This window comes from Chaetura pelagica, unplaced genomic scaffold, assembly GCF_000747805.2.
Source record: "Chaetura pelagica isolate M959 unplaced genomic scaffold, ChaPel_1.0 scaffold70, whole genome shotgun sequence".
NCBI classification, from domain to species: Eukaryota; Metazoa; Chordata; class Aves; order Apodiformes; family Apodidae; genus Chaetura; species Chaetura pelagica.
In genome coordinates, this window is record NW_009952265.1 from 7908824 (window position 1) to 7927383 (window position 18560).

Genomic DNA, 18560 nt, shown 5'->3' on the forward strand with positions numbered 1-18560 from the left:
ACTCTTTCCACTGTCTCAAACATACACTCCAGATTTACAACCCCAGGATGATGAAGATTCTATTAAAACGTAAATACAGCACTTGAATAACATACATTTCCCAATATGATTAGTGGGTTTTATCATTACATAGCCAGTCTTCAGACCTCCCTAAATCAGACAACAATTTTGCTTTTCATAATTTAAATGGTGTGCATAACCTGTAGCCAAGAGGTATGAAATTTCTAGGGACACTACAGAAGAATGGATGAACTTCAGTTTAAAAAATATACATTTTCTTTATTGTGCCTGATGCTTAAAACTGCAGAAACTCTAATTCCTAATGTTACATTTTCAATACATTTGGTTTTGGCTACTTAGCAGATTAAGTAGCAAAAATGCCAGTATTTTCGCAAAATACTCATGATTATCAATTAAAGCAATTATAAAATTATCTGATTTTTATAGTAATGTATAAATGGAGTTAATACAGAATAACAGAAAAATACCTGTAAAATTGCAACTTCATTACGAAGTTGGCTTTCCTGTTTCGTTGGAAACCTTAATTTGTCAATTATTTTTATGGCAACATCTCTTCCTGTTTTACGATGTTTTCCTACATTAATAAAACAAAAGGCCTCTATCAATGAACATGATTAATGGTGAAAAATGTTCCACTTCCACTGGATTGTACAAATAATCACAACCAAGTAATTCTCCGAGCAAGTTTGCAGCAAATTAAGTCAAGTAAATAATTAAAATTTTTCTGTAATTTCTCTGCTTTCTACCCTTTGACAACTTTTTTTATTATCATCTGACAAAACTTTTTAAACATGTAAGAAATGTACACATATGAGAAATTCAGCTCTGCATTTCAAGAATATAGTTTCAAAGATAACTTTCTGACATATATATATATATATATATACGCAGACACACACATATATATATATATGCTTGCTCACATGCTTCAGCTGCATTCTCTACAATTTGCAAGCTGCGGGCTTAGTCCTTCTATAGTAGTTCCAGATCAGCGAGTAATGAAATAGGTATTTGCCTTTAGGCATGTTAGTGCAGGTCCCAGGTTTATCAGGGACTCACTGAGACTCTTCAGTTAGATATTTATAGTTGGTTCTCACTTCACACTGTCTCAAACAACAGCTGTACCTAAATATAACCCCAAAACTGCTGAAAGAATGGGTGGAAAAGGAAGGAAAAATACTAAGATTTTTTTTTTTTAAATAATAAATTATAACAAACTACTGAAAAAAAAGAAAAAAGCTCACAAAAATATGCCAAGACAAACAGTGAGAACAAGAAATTATCCTTTTTTTTTCATCTTCAATTACATTTCTCAAAAATAACAGCTTTCTGCATTTCAGGGTTTTCTTTACTAGAACTTACAGAGAATATGTAGTTATTCATATACACTGACTGGGCAGAAATCTTGAAATTACAAAATGACTTTGTCAAGAAAAAGCAGTTGCATTGTTTAATGAATACTGGTTATATGTAACAATGGGGACCTAATTTCTGTCACAAAATATTTCTGAGTCCAAATAATTTCACCACTCCAGAAATGTTCTATCTTAAGCATAAGGCTACAGCACTTCTAAGCCTTACCTCCATAAACAATTCCAAACTGTCCTGATCCCAACACTTCATCTGGGAAGATTTGGTATACAGTACTAATATCCTGTTTAGATAAACATAACAAAAAATAAGCCCTGAGACATGGATATAAACATTTTATTTTATCTGCATTTGCTAATGGGAAGTGGCACAAATTTACTGTAGTACATATCAAAATGTGTTATCGGCCAAAAAAATTCACACAAGTTTTCGATAGCCACATTAGCTGCAATTGCTGTGAAAGCTGCTCCATCTTCAACAGGTTTCAGCTGCTGCCATTTCCAGGCAGGTAGCTCTCAGTGCACAACATCATGCTTTACCTTTGTGAAATTTGAAAACTATTAAGAATAAATGGAAATAAAGAGGGTATTGTTAGCAACGATCTACCCAGATGTCCCAGGGTCACAGATCTAGATCTAGAATCTAGATCTAGAATCACTGTGGGTTTTTTTCTGAAAATGGAGAAATTACAAATTCAAAATGTTCTTGAAAAAGTTCCTATGTCAGCTCATGTCAGCCACAGAAATCCAAGTAGTTTCTTAGTTTATAGAAAGCTTTGTATCAGCTGGTCTGGCCTTTGGTTGTTTGTGTTCAAGCACTGAGGGGGTAAAATACTCCACCTGTGCCAGGGAGGGAGTCTCACATCTCACTATTTCTTCGTGCCTAAACACAGGTTAAAGCAAGAGCTGTTAGTGGATTCCTTCAGGAGACTCAAACAAACCACCAATCTTCGAGCTCAGTTTTATTTTCCTGATACGTAACCAGCAGGAGATATCAGCAGAAGAGTAAAAGAACATCGAGGGGTTGATAATAAAGACTGTCTTGCTTTTTCTTAGGAAACAAATGGACACATCCTTCCCTAGCATTTTTCTGGCAAATACCAGAACTATCCCAAAGGTTTACTCAGCCACAGGCAGCCCTGTTTATTTCCTCTACCCATGAGACAGAAAATCAGTGGTGTGCCTGTCTACCGTGACTGCATGTCCTCTGTCTAAAAGTCCCAGGTGAAAGAAACCCAGACTTCTTTACATATGTATAACAACATCTGTAACTTCCTTCTGATAGAGCTTCGTTGTGGAGCAGAGAATATATGATCCCTCAGTGACAACAGGGAACAGTGTATTTATCAAGGCTTGTGATTAGCTTTACAAAGTTCAGCTGTCAGAAATCTCATGAAATATTAACTTCTACAGCTTACTTTTCCTTTTGGTAATTAACAACCTGCAAGTATATGTAGGTAAATGCTGTGTGAAGAGAAATCACCTATAGGTAATGTTTGTATGTCAAGACAAGGTTCCATGAACATCACTTTTCTTGGAAGCTGGCAATGCTTATTTTTTGTCAATTTCTACAAGAAAGCAAAAAATGGCTGATGGGAGCTCCTCTCCAACATTCCTCTTTGCAAAACAGATCAATGACTTTGCATGCTTCATCATAGCACATCACAGCACCAGCATCCAGAGAACACTCACCACATTTTCTTGAACTTGGCTGTTTGACACAGAAATACTGATGGATATATCCCCTAGGGAAGAAAGGAAAACATCCTTCAGGTTCCTGTGCTTTTAGTTCAGACATGTAGTAATAGGAAATGACATTTACATTACATCAGAATCTACTGACAGCTCTAGAAATTGGACCAATTAGGTCAGCTTGTTCATCTACCAACCAATATAAAATTACAGCAGCCCACAAAGACGTGACTTGAACAACATTTTGCAGTGCATGGTAAAGAACAGAATTATACATTCATTATGAATTTTTATTAGTGAAATCTCATCATTCCCATTTTTAAGCTTATTATTGCTTTTTGTGCATTCTTTTTTGGGGCTTTATGCCTCATGCAAATACCTAATGGCAACTACAGTAAACTGTCTTTATTTAAAGGATTTAATAATAATTTTATTTATAGTGTTACCTACAATGTACTTTATGTTATTCATGCCAATACACATTCAAATTGGTAGGTGTACTGTTTAAAGTAACACACATTCCAACTGGCTTAGGAGACATTATTAAAATACATAATGGAAAAAAAAAATGGCACTCACGCTTCAATAGCCCAAATATCAGATATAACCTCTGTAGATTCAGAGATTAGGATGTTACCATGAGCATTTCAAACTGAATAATTGTTGGAGTTCAGTAAAACTTGAGACTATGTCTATTGCTAAGTGTATTACACAAAGACGTCATTTTGGGGAGGAAAGAATGGCTCTTTGGAGCATCACCATCTCTGTCTCCTAGCTCTGCCTAGAATTTCTTAGTATGGATTTCAGCCTCATCAAAACTAACCTTCTCTATTATACAGCCTGTGTTATACATTGAAGACACTCATTACTGTCCATCAGTACCTTTCCTAGTTGCAGTAAGTAGCATGACTAACTTCTGCCCCTTGTGAATGATTTCCTCCTCTTTTCTTTAGGAATGGAGTGGTTTTGGAATGGACTGTTCCAGTGACATAGAGGCCTTCTACCATTGCCAATTTGTTTTCAAATTTATGTGCTGCTTTGTGTTTACATGAAAAAGAGCATAGACAAAGACTTGGAAAAGACAGAAGGTTGCTACCATTCTTAGTCCCCACAGGAGTCTCTTCTAAAGATCTCAGATGACCTTAATTTTTTGCATGAAAAATCCAAAGATAACTACCAACTTGTAAAGAAAATTTTCAAACTTCCCAGGACAGAAGACAGCTGTCATTCCCAGTCCAGCAGTTTAGGTGATTTGTTTAGTTCTGCTGGGCTCAAACTGGGGGCACTAGGCAACTAGTCTGATTGAAATGACACCCAGAATTTGACACTACTTCATGTGGGAACTCAGTTGAGAAAGCAAATGACAAAGCTGATCTAATCTGATATGTGAGCTGTTGTGCCTGGAGATGTAATGCCACAGCCTATTGTATCATTTGGTTTCTGAAGGGCTTATGGTCTCACTAGCATTTGGAGCTGCATTAATAGCATCCAGATGTCAAGTGCTAAAGCAGGTTTATATCGCAACAAAAGGTCTAATTCAAATTGTGTAGACATACCCGAATTTGCTTTACTCTAACTAGTCTGAGTACAAGTTGTGGAGCAACCACAGCAGCACATGCCTAGGGGTGGGGAATTGTTTGCTGTGTGCTACTTTATCATCAGTACCTGAGCTAGATTTAAATGAGTTTCATTTTTGGTTTATATAAGCTGTCATCTTTCCTAGGGAATTACCCAAAGGTACATAAATTAGAGGCAAATTTATATTCAGTCCTTTTGGTCTTGGGTAACATCCATGCCTTGGTTGTGCTTAGAACAGCTGCTCTTCATATTTGAGCTCACATCATCTCAATATGGGACAAGGTTTGCGGCAGCTGATGAAAAGGAGCATATAATCTACGCTGCAGTGACCTAAAGAGTTCAGAGCTGCTTCTGCTGACAGCTAGAAATGTGAATTAAAGTCATAATGAGAAAAATCTATCAGTTCCCAACTAGAGCTCAGAAAACTTCATGCCTCTGCCCAAAGAAGTTATTACACATCAGCAATACAAATGTGGATAAGATGCCTCACAAACAGAACAATTATTTGCTCACAAACTAATCTGCATCTTGTACATTAATACAGATGTCCTATTATAAGCTGGAAACACATGGATGAGAAACTGGCATTTAAAATAGTATGTAGACAGGTGATAATCCATGACATAACAGCCTTTATTAGCTGTGCAATAGTTTCTTTCAACATGTGCAGAAAATTAAGCAACATTGTTTGTGATATGACTCTTACTTATCTGAAATGGTGGATAGGAAGAAACTTACTGTGTAGGCTGGGTCCTGACCCAGTTGATGCACCTTTGGGGATGACAGGCATTAGGGCATGCTGTATTGCCATCTCCCACATTCGTGCCACATCGATGCCAATACCACTGGTGATAACACTGTTATTCAGTGGAAGACTTGAGAGGTTTTCTATGTTTTCTCCAACATAATAGACTATATTTGCTGTGCTTATTTCAAAACAATGAGGATTGGCTCCTTGAGGCAGTAAAGTAAAAGTTTTTGCAGGTTCCAAAGACAAAATTTCAGACAATGGGATTTCCTGAAATAGAAAAGTGTTTTATTTTCTATGCAAAGATTATCAACATAAAAAGACTAAAGCATGAAGTTCATTTAACTAATTCATTGTATTAGCTGTTGCATTTAACCACGTGCTTCTTGTACAAACAAAAAGGCTCTTGTAACCTGAAACTCCATGACACAGAGGATTGTTGATGGTAAAATACTAAACATCTCTTTCCAAGAACAAGTACAACTTTACTTTTATAACTAAACTTATCAAAGAGAGGAGTCAGGTGCCATCAGAAAAGAACAGGACCATCCACAAATCAACAGAACCTCACTAGAAAATTAAAATCTGTAGACTCCTTATTTAACAAAACTTATTTGCAATAAATTATTTGCAGAATAAATCTATTCAACATTAAGATTCCAAATCTACCTTCCACATAGGAGTAAAGTTTGCTTTGTCTTAAATAACACATAGGGCACATTTCACTGACACTATTTCCCTGTGAGGAAGCCACCTGAAAAAAATATTTCCTAGTATTAAAACTTACCGCAGTAAAGTCTCAGGGGTTTAACTGCCTCAGGTAAAAAGATAATGACCATTAAAATAATATTTTATAATCAAAATCACAACATAATGCCCAAAGGATAAAATTAAAATAATATATGCTATACTAAATTGTTTGGAAATAATTTCTATTACAAATGACAGAATTTATGATGAGTTTTGTGCCAGAATTTGTTGCTGGTACTGAAATGCTTCACTGTAAAAACCTTCCATTTCCACATGTATTTTACAGGTCCTTGCTAGCCAGCACCTTTCTGATCTGAGATTTGTTCATGAAAGGAAAACACACACATGCAGCTTAAATAATGAAAACATAGATCACAGTTATCCTACTAGAGTACCTTTACTAAGCACCTATTAATCCAGCAAAATTCAGTCATTATATTCTGCTGGTAGAAAAAAAGAATGAAAAATATTCCTTACTTTGTAATATTTACTTCCAGTATCATTTTGAAAAAGTGTTATACATTTGCTGTCCAGTCTCCAGTAGTGGCGTTTCCTCTGCAATAAAAAACAAGGGAAAAATCTCTCTAGCATTTTCCAAATAAGTTAATAAAATGTTCATTTCTCAAAAGCATCACTTCCAAATGTTCCACACTTAAGTTTGAAGAGATGCACTGTGAATTATTTGCTATTACAATATTTTTATGAGGACTTTATATTTAAGCTTAGGATTTATATTTTGGTAATAACCTATCTCTGCTCAAATGTTTCCAGGCTTAAAAAATTCAAAATATGTCTTTGCATTTTGCATATTCTGTATTATATTCAGCACAATTGGCTACAGGTGTGCTGCTAAAACAATAAACTTCCTTCTTGTATCTGTTATCACACTCCAGCTCACTTTAGAAAGCCACATACTAAACTCTGTTTCAGTAGATCAGAATGATAACAACATGTTTCCATTCTTAATCTATTTTAAAAAACTCTCAATTCACCTAGCATAAGATATCCAGGAGACTACAGCTTGAAGGTAAAGCTACTTTCCAGAACATCTAATATGCTAATATTATTTTTTACTTCCTTCAGAATATCTTCACATTGGACTGCCTATGATAATGCAACTGACACATTCAGATTTTCTGGGGTGTTTCAGCTGTCTCCTGTTTGTTATAAGCAGTGTCAATCTTCATGTATGACAAGAGTCAGAACTTTAGGAATCATCAATACTATAAAAAAATGCCTTAAAATGAGTGACTGTAAATTCTCAAATATTGTTAGGATTTGATTCTGTACTATCACACAGTATGTACAGTAAAGCAGGTCTTCCTTTACATTTCTTACCAGTGAGTCCTTGCTTGTATAGTGAACCATCCAACCCTCCTTCATGACTGTGCTACTTCTCCTTTTCGTGTGCTTCACAGATTGTACCACTCTCATTAATGGAATATTGTTGCTGGTTGAAGGGCTTAAGAATAAATCAATAAAGGCTTTTTAAAAGAAGGTAACTCAGGTCAAAAGGAAAAAAAATATTTTAAAATCAAAAAATATATATCCAACATCCACATTTATACTTATTCTCACTATCAGTCACTGGACAGTATGTTGTTTTGTCATTCCAAGTATCTTGAGATTACAAAGAAAAAAAATTAATGCTATACCAGGATAATGGCAGAGACCTTCAGAAGATTCACACACACACACACACACTCTGCCAAAAATATTCCTAAAGATGAGCTAACAAGATGAGCAAAGTACTAGGGCCTCAACTACAGTGTGGGAAACAGCTCCAGCCTGTGCTATATGTGATTCAGACCAGTATTTGATCTTGAATCTCTCATAACCTAAGTAAACATTGTCCATCAGATTACTGTCCTGTGATCTTTCTTGGGTTCAAACAGAGTGGAGTTATGATGGTTTACAGAGTAGAAAATGTGGCAGCAGGCCAGCTGTGTGTACTCTGGCAGGGAACAGCAGGGAATCTGCTGGAACTTCTCAGAGAAAGAGGTTTAAGCTAATACATTTTATCCTCAAAGACCTAAAGTAACATCCCATTGCCTCGCACTCTGGGGTATGCCTCTGCAACTTTCCATGACTCAGCTGATACAGTAAGTCAGGAAGGCATGGGAACTTGACAGTATGCCTGACAGCACCTCAGATAAAATCTGGAATATCTTGTTGGAGAGGTTTAAGAAGCCAAGCCCATCTTCTCACTTTCCTTGCTGTTGGAGTTAATAATTCCTAGAGCAGATTCTGCATAATGTAATATGGATTTATAATCTGTTGAATCCTAAACCTAAATGCTTAGTTATTTCTGGCAGAACATGTGAACAGAGATGCTGCACCGTATGAGAAAACACAGCACAGAGAACTCAGCTGTTCTGTCCTGATGGCAAAGCAACAACTCCAAGAAAAAACAGCAGAAACCACATAGGAAAAGAATCTCTGGAGTTTCCACAATAGTACTGACTGTGGATGTCTGCAGGTGGCCTTTCTTCACTGTTACGTATCAGGGAAAGAAAACATTTTCTGAATTTGCAGTTTCCAATGACAATGCAAAAGGTGAGCTGTCCAGAAGTTTCATGATGACTGTAACATACAGTTAACACCTCTCTTTTGCCTAAAAATTATCATATAAGCTGCAGTCCTTATATAACTATTCTTGGCTGTACTTATTTTTTATTTGCTTTTAACAGATCCCTTTAAAATAATCCATGGACATGGAGACTACCCTTACAAATGTATTATTGCATCCATTTCAAAGGTATTACTGGCAATACAGTGATGTCCCTTAACTAAGTAAAACACGTACCTTGGTTATCAATACTTTTATTAGTTATAATTGGGTATTTGTATTTTGAAAACCTGCAATGCTATTTAATGCAACTTGGACATTCAAAATCTCTTATGACACTGATTTTGTGACTACAGCACAGATGTCTATTCCAATGATATAAGGTGTCTGTATATTGTGTCTATGCAGGTGAACATGACAGTAGAAAGAACAGTTCACTGCTGTGGGAGGTAAAACTGCATGTTGTTGAAATGGATTGCTTTCCATCAGCACAACAGGTATCTGTTAGTAATAGAGATCTAAATGGAACATTTTACTGAACCAGACTCCTAGTAAACAAAATAAAAGAGGAAACTGCAGGTTGAACTGGGAACTGTGAAAGAAAAATATTCTACAGTTTGTCATGAAATACATCCCTTGCATCAAGGAAATTACAGCTGAAAGGATCTTAATTCATTTTAGGTTCCCTGACAATGAATAATCCCTACTTTTTTCTCTACTAGTCTGTCCAGTTCCAATAAGGGAGTAACACTTTCTTCTCTTCAGACATTTCTATGGCAACTTGCACAACTCAATTCCGATTTTCCTTCCTCATTAGTTATTTCAAACCACTAATCTATTTTGTAACTTGCTTGAAACCACTTCAAGTTCGTCAGATTTTCCTTCTTTCTAAAGGTATCTAAAAATGCAAGCAATTAATCTAGAGCTGATTATACCACAGCCACTTATGTTATTTCCTTTATTTTATTTTTTTTTAAATGTAAATGACCAGACATTGCACTTTTCAGTTTCATAATGTAACTTCTGTGAGAGAGTACACCTGTAACAATTACTTGTGCATCAATTTTCGATTGCTACTGCAGTTTGACAATAATTTTTAAGTTTCTCTTAAATTACAAATGCATATATTCAGTGAAGTAATCTCACTGCTACTTCAGAACCACCACATATCACTAGCTCTCTTCATTCTCTGCACCATCTCCAGCACCTCAATGTCATTCCTATACTGTGGTGCCCAAACCTGCACACAGTGCTTGAGGAGCAGCCTCACCAAGGCTGAAGAGAGGGGCAGGATCATCTGCCTGGTCCTGCTGGTCACACTAATCCTGATACAGGCCAGGATGGTGTCGGCCTTCTTGGTCACCTGGGCACACTGCTGGCTCATGCTCAGCTGCCTGTCAGTCAGCACCCCCAGTCCCCTCTCTGTTAGCCAGCTCTCCAGACAACTCTCCCCAGACCTTTTACACTGCTGTGGGTTGTTGTGGCCAATAAATACAAAAGAAGATGGGAGGTACACTCCCCAGCTCACCTGATCATCCTGTTTGATTCATCATGATCTGGATCAGCATCCTGCATTTCCCCATTGTCACTATGGCATCCTGTCATTGACATCTCAGAATCATGAGCTATAGATTCTTCCATGTCATCTATAAAACCACTGTTTCTTTCACTGTCGTTGTCATCACTCCCTTCTTCCATGACCACGTCAGACTCGGCCCCAGGACTAAGGAGATCTGCAATATAATTTCTGAAGTTATTATCTGAAAACATACAATACATCAATCACAACATCCTGACATATTTTGATCTTCAGAGATAGCCTGGGTCTATCTCTACTCAGTGTGTACTGGTGAAGTGTGGTCACTGAGAAAATCACAACAGAAAAGTGTAAAGGTGTATATAACTTCCTATTAAAAAAATGTTAATGTCAAGGCAGAATTTCTTATCCATGGACTTCTATCAAACATTCTACCACTATGTGCTTTATTTCTGAGATCTGGCAGTTTTCTATGCAGCTTGAATGTTGTGTACTGTCTTGACAGCTGTTGGCAGGTTACAGCTGCAAACTGATGCTAGAAGAGCAGTATTTTCAAAACTAGGAGTTTTGTAATACGGTGATGACATGATGACGAACTACTGAAATAACTTTAAAGAAAATTACTTATAATGTGGACTATATTTTTTGGGAAAAAAGGAATTTCATTTGCACTAGTGTTCTCTGTGAAGGCTTCATAATATGGCACAGTAATCTATATTACTGAAATAAGACTCTCTGCCTCTAGAAAAGAAATAAATACCAAAAAGTCTAACATGAGGTAGCACAGAAAAAAAGAAAGATTTAGGATTTAACTTATTTGACTACAGCATAGTATCATCAGTATCTTCCAACTTATATTTAAATTATGTTAACTTTACAATTTCAATATTAGATACACCTAAGTGAGATCAAACTAAGAAATAACTTTTTGTTGTACAGCTGCTTGTGAATTACTTTATCTGGAAGACAGAAAGGAAGAGAAAGCTTTAAACTTGTTTACCTAAGGACTTACTTTACAAAAACAAACCAACAAAACCAAATCAGAGAAAAAAAACATACAGAAAAAGTCTTGAGTTTTTTCTGGGATATTTGCAGTTTTTCAGGAACTTGAAGTAAAATCACATAGATTACACCAAATATTCTCATCATGAAATTTTTGCCTGATTATGTGGAAGAAGGTTCTTGATAGGCAATGTAGAGGATGCCACATAAGAAAAAGCATGCTGAACAAACTGGCTGACAGAAAAATATTTGGAATTGATAGCATTTCACTCAAATTGAAAGTGCACAACTGAAAAGTTTGTTTCCATGTACAGCAGTCTTAAAATGCTTGGATATAAGTTACTGATGTGTTTAAGTGACACATAATACTTCATCTCTAGCAGAAACAGTCATCCAGTCATGAATGACACTTTACAACGCAAGGCTCATTCTTTGCTATTCCTATAACACTTTCTAAATCTCTATTTCTAATAAACCCAAAATCAGTTAAAAATAGCCTCCCATATTTAGTGTTGAATGTGTTCATTAATGAGACTATACTTGGAATTTTACTGCTTCAGCTCTTCCTTCACTTACTATTTTGGGGAAGATTCATCACACAGCAGATGGACAGAGTGACAGATACTGTATGTATTTATTAACTTTGAAAATAATGTGAACCAAATTACTGTAAAAATAGAAATCAGATAACATGTTGAAAATGCCTTTGATAATCCCACGGACCCTGTTATCAATCACTTAGGACACACAACTAAGAGTTCTACTACGATGCTATGGAAACCATATTATGGATATTATTTCAGGGAAAAAAGCTAAATTCTATAAATTTTAAGATGGAGAGCTTCAAATGAGTACACTAAACATTCCTATTTTGGGAATTCTTGATATATCTTCAGTAAAGCAGATCACCAATTTGAAGTTTGCAAAACGTACCTAATAAGATAAAAATAAGAAAAAGATACCTAAAAAGGCAATGCTTTATTAACATAAGAAGTATTTTAGGCTGACAACTTAAGATGGTAATATGTGTTAGAAACTGAACCCTTTGCCACACGTCTCATTCCTTTTTCACATAGAAAAGTGACATTTTCAAGGGAATCAACAACTCATCTACAACTACTCTTTTTTTCTCCAGTCAAGCCTTCCCATACATTCCTATACTTCATGCAATACTGATAACACGTGTTTGGGAAATCAGCAGATACTGATGCCTTTATTTCTGGCAACTGATACAATTAGTTTTTCACCAACAGTGAGCAGTGAAATTTTTTCCTGGGGTCCTTCCCAGTTCTTCTAGGTATTCTTTTTCTTCTCAGGAAGATTATCCTAAAGCAACACTTTTTCCCCACCCCCAAATTAAAAAAGCAATTTTGTGCTTATATCTGAGAGGTGAATACCTACTTCTCACAGGTGTAGCTTTTTGCTTTCTTCTGGCATTCTGCATTCATCAGGCCATGATCACCTGGCCATTTTGCTGCTGACACCACTTCTGTGGTAGCCTGCCTGTCAGTGCCACTTATGTGGAAGACACAATCTCGGAGCTGAAACCCCACTCACGGGGTTCCTCCTACACTACATCTTTGATGTACAATAGCTACACTGTGGAGGAAAGGCCACTCCCAAGCAATGGAAAAACACGTCTTTGTATATACCACAGTTTTACATTTCTCTATTATTTAATTGGCAGTTTAAAGAATGACAGAAACTTTACGGCAACTTACCTCCATTAATGGCAACTTCCCCCAGGCAGTTATTTGGCACTTTAGGAGCACAGCGTTTATGACAGTTGAACCTACAGTCTGTTAAGACAAAAAGGGAAACAGTAAAATTATTTCTCTTTTATATTTTTTCTGCTACCCAGCCTATAAATGTTGAGCCCTATAATTTCCCCAGTACAAAGTTAATGTGTCCAGGGAGCATTCCTTATCCTGGCTGAAGGCCACTTGCCAGTAGAAGGGACAGGATGAAGATGCTAGAAGCGTGTTACCCTGAGGGGGAAGGAAAGCATGACCAAGGGCACCTGGGAGGAGGCACTACCTGCAGCTGAAGCTCATGCTCAAGTCATCCAGGGGAGCGATGGGAAGGCCTGTGTGCTCAGCTTGTAAAGCCAGAGCTGCTTTTCCAGTGAAAGAAGAACACAGGGCTGCAGTATATTCATTGTAGCTTAAATGACCGACTACAAATGAAATGCTGGACTGCAAACTGAAACAGCAGAACTCGAGCCAACAATTTTAAGCAAGAAAGTATTTGGCTTTGTATTGCAAAGCAACTTCTAGACAGCTTTAAGTGGAGGGTTCCTTCAATACCTTCCTTATTTGCTTGATATTTTTATTTCACTCTATGTTTACTTTTTTCCCATCTGTAAGTAGCACCTTCTTAGATGTCCTCTTTACTGCTTTCTTTTGGCTTATGGAACGCATTCCACATAAACTAACAGCTGTAGCTTACTAACACACCTGAAAAAGCAGAGTCAGGAAGGAAGAAATATACTAAGGATGTCTATATTCTTGTAACTATTTAACTTTTGATTGATACAAAACCCAACTGAGGTACAGTGGTGCCAAAATGTAGGTAACTTTTCTTTTTAAAATTAGGTTACTATTATGTCACTGGGATTCAAAATAAACTGAAAGGTGATACTTTCATAGAGATTTTGCTTTAGTTAACATCACATCAGAATTACGTCCTAAGTTAAATATATGCTACTTTTTAGTTTTTGCAGGGTGTTAACTTGAAGAAAAAACACAAAGTATACTGATTAATTCTATTTTAGTTATTGTTTAAGGTGATTTTAAGGATCTGTTAGCCAATATTAATCTAACATCATAGCATGCACAATGCTCTGTATTTATGGGCACTTTACTTGGCTAACATGAGCCAGTAAGCTAGGCTACAGTCCAAGGGGCCTGATTCACTTCAGCACCTGTTAAGGTACAACAGCACAAAACTTGGGGACACATTAGTCACACTGAAAAACTGGGTTTAAATTTTCATATAAGTTCATCTTATTTTATTTCCATTACAACTTCCCCCAAAACCCTGAACTGCTAGGACTCCGGCACATTCTTCAATTCAAGTATAAGATTTTGTAGATCAAAACCAATCAAAATAAGAATGCAGTCCTTTTTGGGTTAACTATCCTGCTGTAAGTGCCTGTGAGCACATGCTCACTTAGTGCCAAATACAAGATAATTTACACCTGAACGAAAGAGTTGCAAGCTACTGCAGCTATACCACAAGGTAAGAACTGACACCATGCAGCCAGCTCCTGAAGAACAGCAATTACTGTTACTTTAACTCCATTTTAATCCAATGTAATTGTACCAGTGCCCACACCCAGACAGTTTAATGAATAAATCATGAGTAAGGCTACAGAGTACCTACTTAAATGCTAATTTACTAATTTCATTATGCTTAGCTTTTATGTTCCTAAAGGGTGTTTACTCACCTTTGCACTGCAAACCCTGTCTAAAAAGCCCTTTGAGAAGCTTCTTACAGTACTGGCAAACTGTTGGCCGTGTGTAGGAGTGGATGACAAATGTGTGAGGCACTTTAACTTTGGACAATAAGATCTTGTCTAGCTGAATAGGTCGTCCAATGTAGGACTGTGAATTTGATCTCTTCTCTCGCCCAGTGAATGATTCTGACTGTGTCTTTTGCTGTGAAATACATAAAAAGAACATTTGAAATAATCACAATGTATTAATTTTTAAAAGAATATCACATTCACATATACTCACTTCAAGAAAGTTAAGCATATTTCACAAAAAGTATTGTAAGTGCTTTAAAATACTAATGGAAAAAGCAACATACCCTAAGACTGCTTTTGAAAAACTGGAACAGTACCAAACAAAATCTTTACCAATACTACTATCATATATTTTACATTGTGGCTGAAACAGGTGAATTAAAAAAAAAAAAAATTATTCTCAAAATGAAAGTAATTCATTAAAGATTTCTCAGAAAAGTATTTTGTGTTCCAATGAAAACACAAGCATTTTTATCTCTTGTTTATCTGTTTTATGTCAAGGGTAGCTTTGAAAGGTTGCATTTTTTTGTATAAATATTAAGAAAATTATTACCCAACTGTATGCACATGCAGGTTTTTGATAGAAAACAAATTAGTATTTTGCATCTCCTTTATCTTTTTTTGCTTTTGCTAGCCTTACCACTTTTGGATTATGCGCAACAGAACACAATAGGTATTTAAATGCATTTATACAAATACGTATGGAGTGAGACACACAGTCTAGGGTACAGAATAAAAAGGACATAAAAAAAAAAAAAAAGTTACCTTATTTTCCTCTACTAAATTCATTTAGATGTACTTGTGGTAATTATCCCAGAAAACAACTGACTTAGAAAACTACCTTCTTCTAAGAATTGCCCTTGAGAAACAACCAAACTACACTTGCAGTTAATATGGAAAGGAGAAAAAAAGTGACAAGACGCAGCTAGATCATTTAAAATTCAGCATCTTCTTGCCATCATCTGCAAATAATCTGATAAATGAAGGCTAGAAAACTAGTCATTCCTGATTAAGCCTATGCTGCTGAAAAAGCTGTAGTAGCTGAAACTTCAGATTGGCCTAACTTGAAAAACTGTTTTGTTTCAAACTAATAATGTAGGAAATTCTGCATCTGAGAAGGCTGATTGATTATTATTTCCCGGTCACCAAAAAATAAAAATATATTTATATATGCTCCTGTCTGAGAATCTTGGAGTAAAGAGGAATACTGATGGCAAAAGAAGATAATAAGTTCCAGGCTTTGCCCTCATAGTGTACTTGCCATTGCAGGGGGAAAAAAAAGTTTCTTCCTTCCAAAGATCAGATAGGTTTCTTATTGTGAAGACCAACATTTTTCTTTCTGTTATATTGCAGAACTATCAGTATTCCCAAAGATGTACATGCAACAGATTTGCTGAACATCAGAGCTGCCCTGCAATTGACAACACCATCACCATCACACGCTTATGCACTGTATAAACGTAGGAGAAATATGCACTATATGTTGTATAAGCCAGGTATATGTGGTCACCATAGAGAAACTAGACTGAAACAAGAGTAAGAAAGCATCTCTCTTCATCACAAATAATAGTGGAAAAAGTATGATTACACACCTTGATATTACGTGTTTACTTCCTGAGTTTTACATCTTCATGCTCTGTAAAGCTCTTACACATACAAAAAACCCCACCTCAAACTAGTTTCAGTTTAGGATTAAATGTATTTAGTATTTGTTAGTTAGCAATATTGCTTGCCTAGTATTTCCAAGGCAGAAGGCATTAAGTCTTATGAAATCAACATGAACAGGGCTTTGGAAGGGAGAATGGAAGCCCAGCAGGAAGGAAAGAATAAGCCCACATTTGCATCCTAAACTGCATTGTCCAGCTTATGCAAACTACCTGCAAATGACAGCCCTCAACACTTGAGGACAAGAGAAAGCCCACAAAAGGAGCCAGAAATAGCGATGAAATCATCTCGGTCTTGTGTGTAGAACAGGCCAGTTTGGGTCCAGACTGATGCTACTTTGGTCTCAGTGCAGTGCCTTACAAGTTACATCCTCAACCCTATGCTGTGGCCAGATAATCTAGCTCTAAATTTTTTCTTCAGTGCTCACAAGTAGAACATGTGACACACAACATTTTTAATATAAGTATTTTCTTTTTGAAGAAAGCAATTATTTAAAGGTTTGCCTTAATTCTAATGACTACCTGTAATGCATTAGTTACAACACTTTGCTGCCATTGTCTTGAATATGGACACTTGGTGGTCTTCTCACAAGTAGTGACACTATTCTCTCAAGATGTACTTTAACTGAAAAGGAGTAAGAATTTCAGGGAACAGGGAAAGTTTTATTGTTTGCTTTCATTATGTCACTGCACAAATTAGTATGTTAGTTTACTGTTCTTACCACTAGAGCTATTTATTACAATCTCACTCTTGTCTGAAGTACAAGTGATCCAAGTATCTCCTAACAGATGACCTCTCTTAGAACCCTCTGTAATATTATCTAAACTAAATCTAGTTTGTATTGTCATTATTTGCCTTGTTTTCCAAATTATTGACAAATCAAACATTATTTTGGCAACTGCATACTGCTAAGAGCTTTTTACAAGTCCAAATTACTTATACATAGTTAAACGCATGCTCAAAGGATTTTAGAAAGCTGGTGTGGCCTGATTTTTCTCAAAAAATACCTTGTAGGTTTTAGAAACATCAGTAGCATCGCTGAAATATATATACTGAGCTAATATTAGGCTCTTACATGATTAACAGGGAGAAACAGGCTTCTCTACAGCTTTGCCTCTAACCACTGAGATGTGCTGCATAGATGATCTCTGATCAAGCCTCGGGTGTGGCACAGTATGAGTGTGGGACAAATTATTTGCTATATTTTTTGCTTTTTAAGTTTGATGGCAAGTTTTTCAGCTTTAATGTGCTAGTATATGTTTCTGGTTTGTTCTGAGGAAACATTGGTTAGACAAGCAGTGAATTCTGTGTGCTCTACATTGACAAAATCCTTTTTGAAAGTTAACTCTGCAATGGTCTCTCATACCATGGGCTTTGATCAAAAACCGAGTTACCACTGATAAGCTTTGCACTGTTGTTTATTAAATTTGTTTTTCAAAACTTCTATTAGTAAATAGACAGTTACTACATCCAGTTCTGGAGCCCCTAACACAAGAAGGATGTGGACCTGTTGGGGCATGACCAGAGGAGGGCTACAAAAATTATCAGAGGACTGGAGCACCCCTCTTATGCAGACAGGCTGAGGGAGTTGGGGTTGTTCAGCCTGAAGAAGAGAAGACTCTGGAGGGACCTTATAGTGACCTTCCGGTATCTGAAAGGGGCCTACAGGAAGACTGGGGAAGAGCTGTTCACAAATGCATGTAACAATAGGACAAAGGATGATGGTTTCAAACGAGAAAAGGATAGATTTAGGTTGGACATTAGGACAAAAGTTCTTTAATATGAGGGTGGTGGATCACTGCAACAGGTTGTCTAGAGAGGTGCTGGGGACACCCCCAGAGACATTCAAGGTCAGGCTTGATGGGGCTCTAAGCAATCTGTTCTAGTGTGAGATGTCTTGCTTATTGTAGGGGGGTTGGACTAGATGACCTTTAGACATCCCTTTCAACCCAATACATTCTATGATTCTATAATTTCTGAAGGATTTACTTCTAGTCTCACTTCACATTTTTGTAAACAACTACAGTTTTGCTAGTAATTTAGAAGCTGTAATAGTTACTAAACAATATTTACTTTTTTGGAATACCTACTTCAGAACG

General features: G+C 36.5%; 1 protein-coding gene across 1 annotated transcript in view; it reads right to left on the reverse strand.

Moving 5' to 3' along the window:
• Window positions 1-18560, reverse strand: part of PRKD1 (protein kinase D1) — a 59768-nt gene that overhangs the window by 10597 nt on the left and 30611 nt on the right. Inside the window, exons 4-13 of the mRNA XM_010007713.1 lie at window positions 14716-14926; window positions 12989-13066; window positions 10257-10461; window positions 7498-7621; window positions 6637-6714; window positions 5400-5679; window positions 3084-3136; window positions 1603-1675; window positions 489-595; window positions 5-59 (exon numbers count right to left, since the gene is read on the reverse strand). Of these exons, the coding sequence (XP_010006015.1) occupies window positions 5-59; window positions 489-595; window positions 1603-1675; window positions 3084-3136; window positions 5400-5679; window positions 6637-6714; window positions 7498-7621; window positions 10257-10461; window positions 12989-13066; window positions 14716-14926 (1264 nt within the window). The remainder of the gene's footprint in view (window positions 1-4; window positions 60-488; window positions 596-1602; window positions 1676-3083; window positions 3137-5399; window positions 5680-6636; window positions 6715-7497; window positions 7622-10256; window positions 10462-12988; window positions 13067-14715; window positions 14927-18560) is intronic.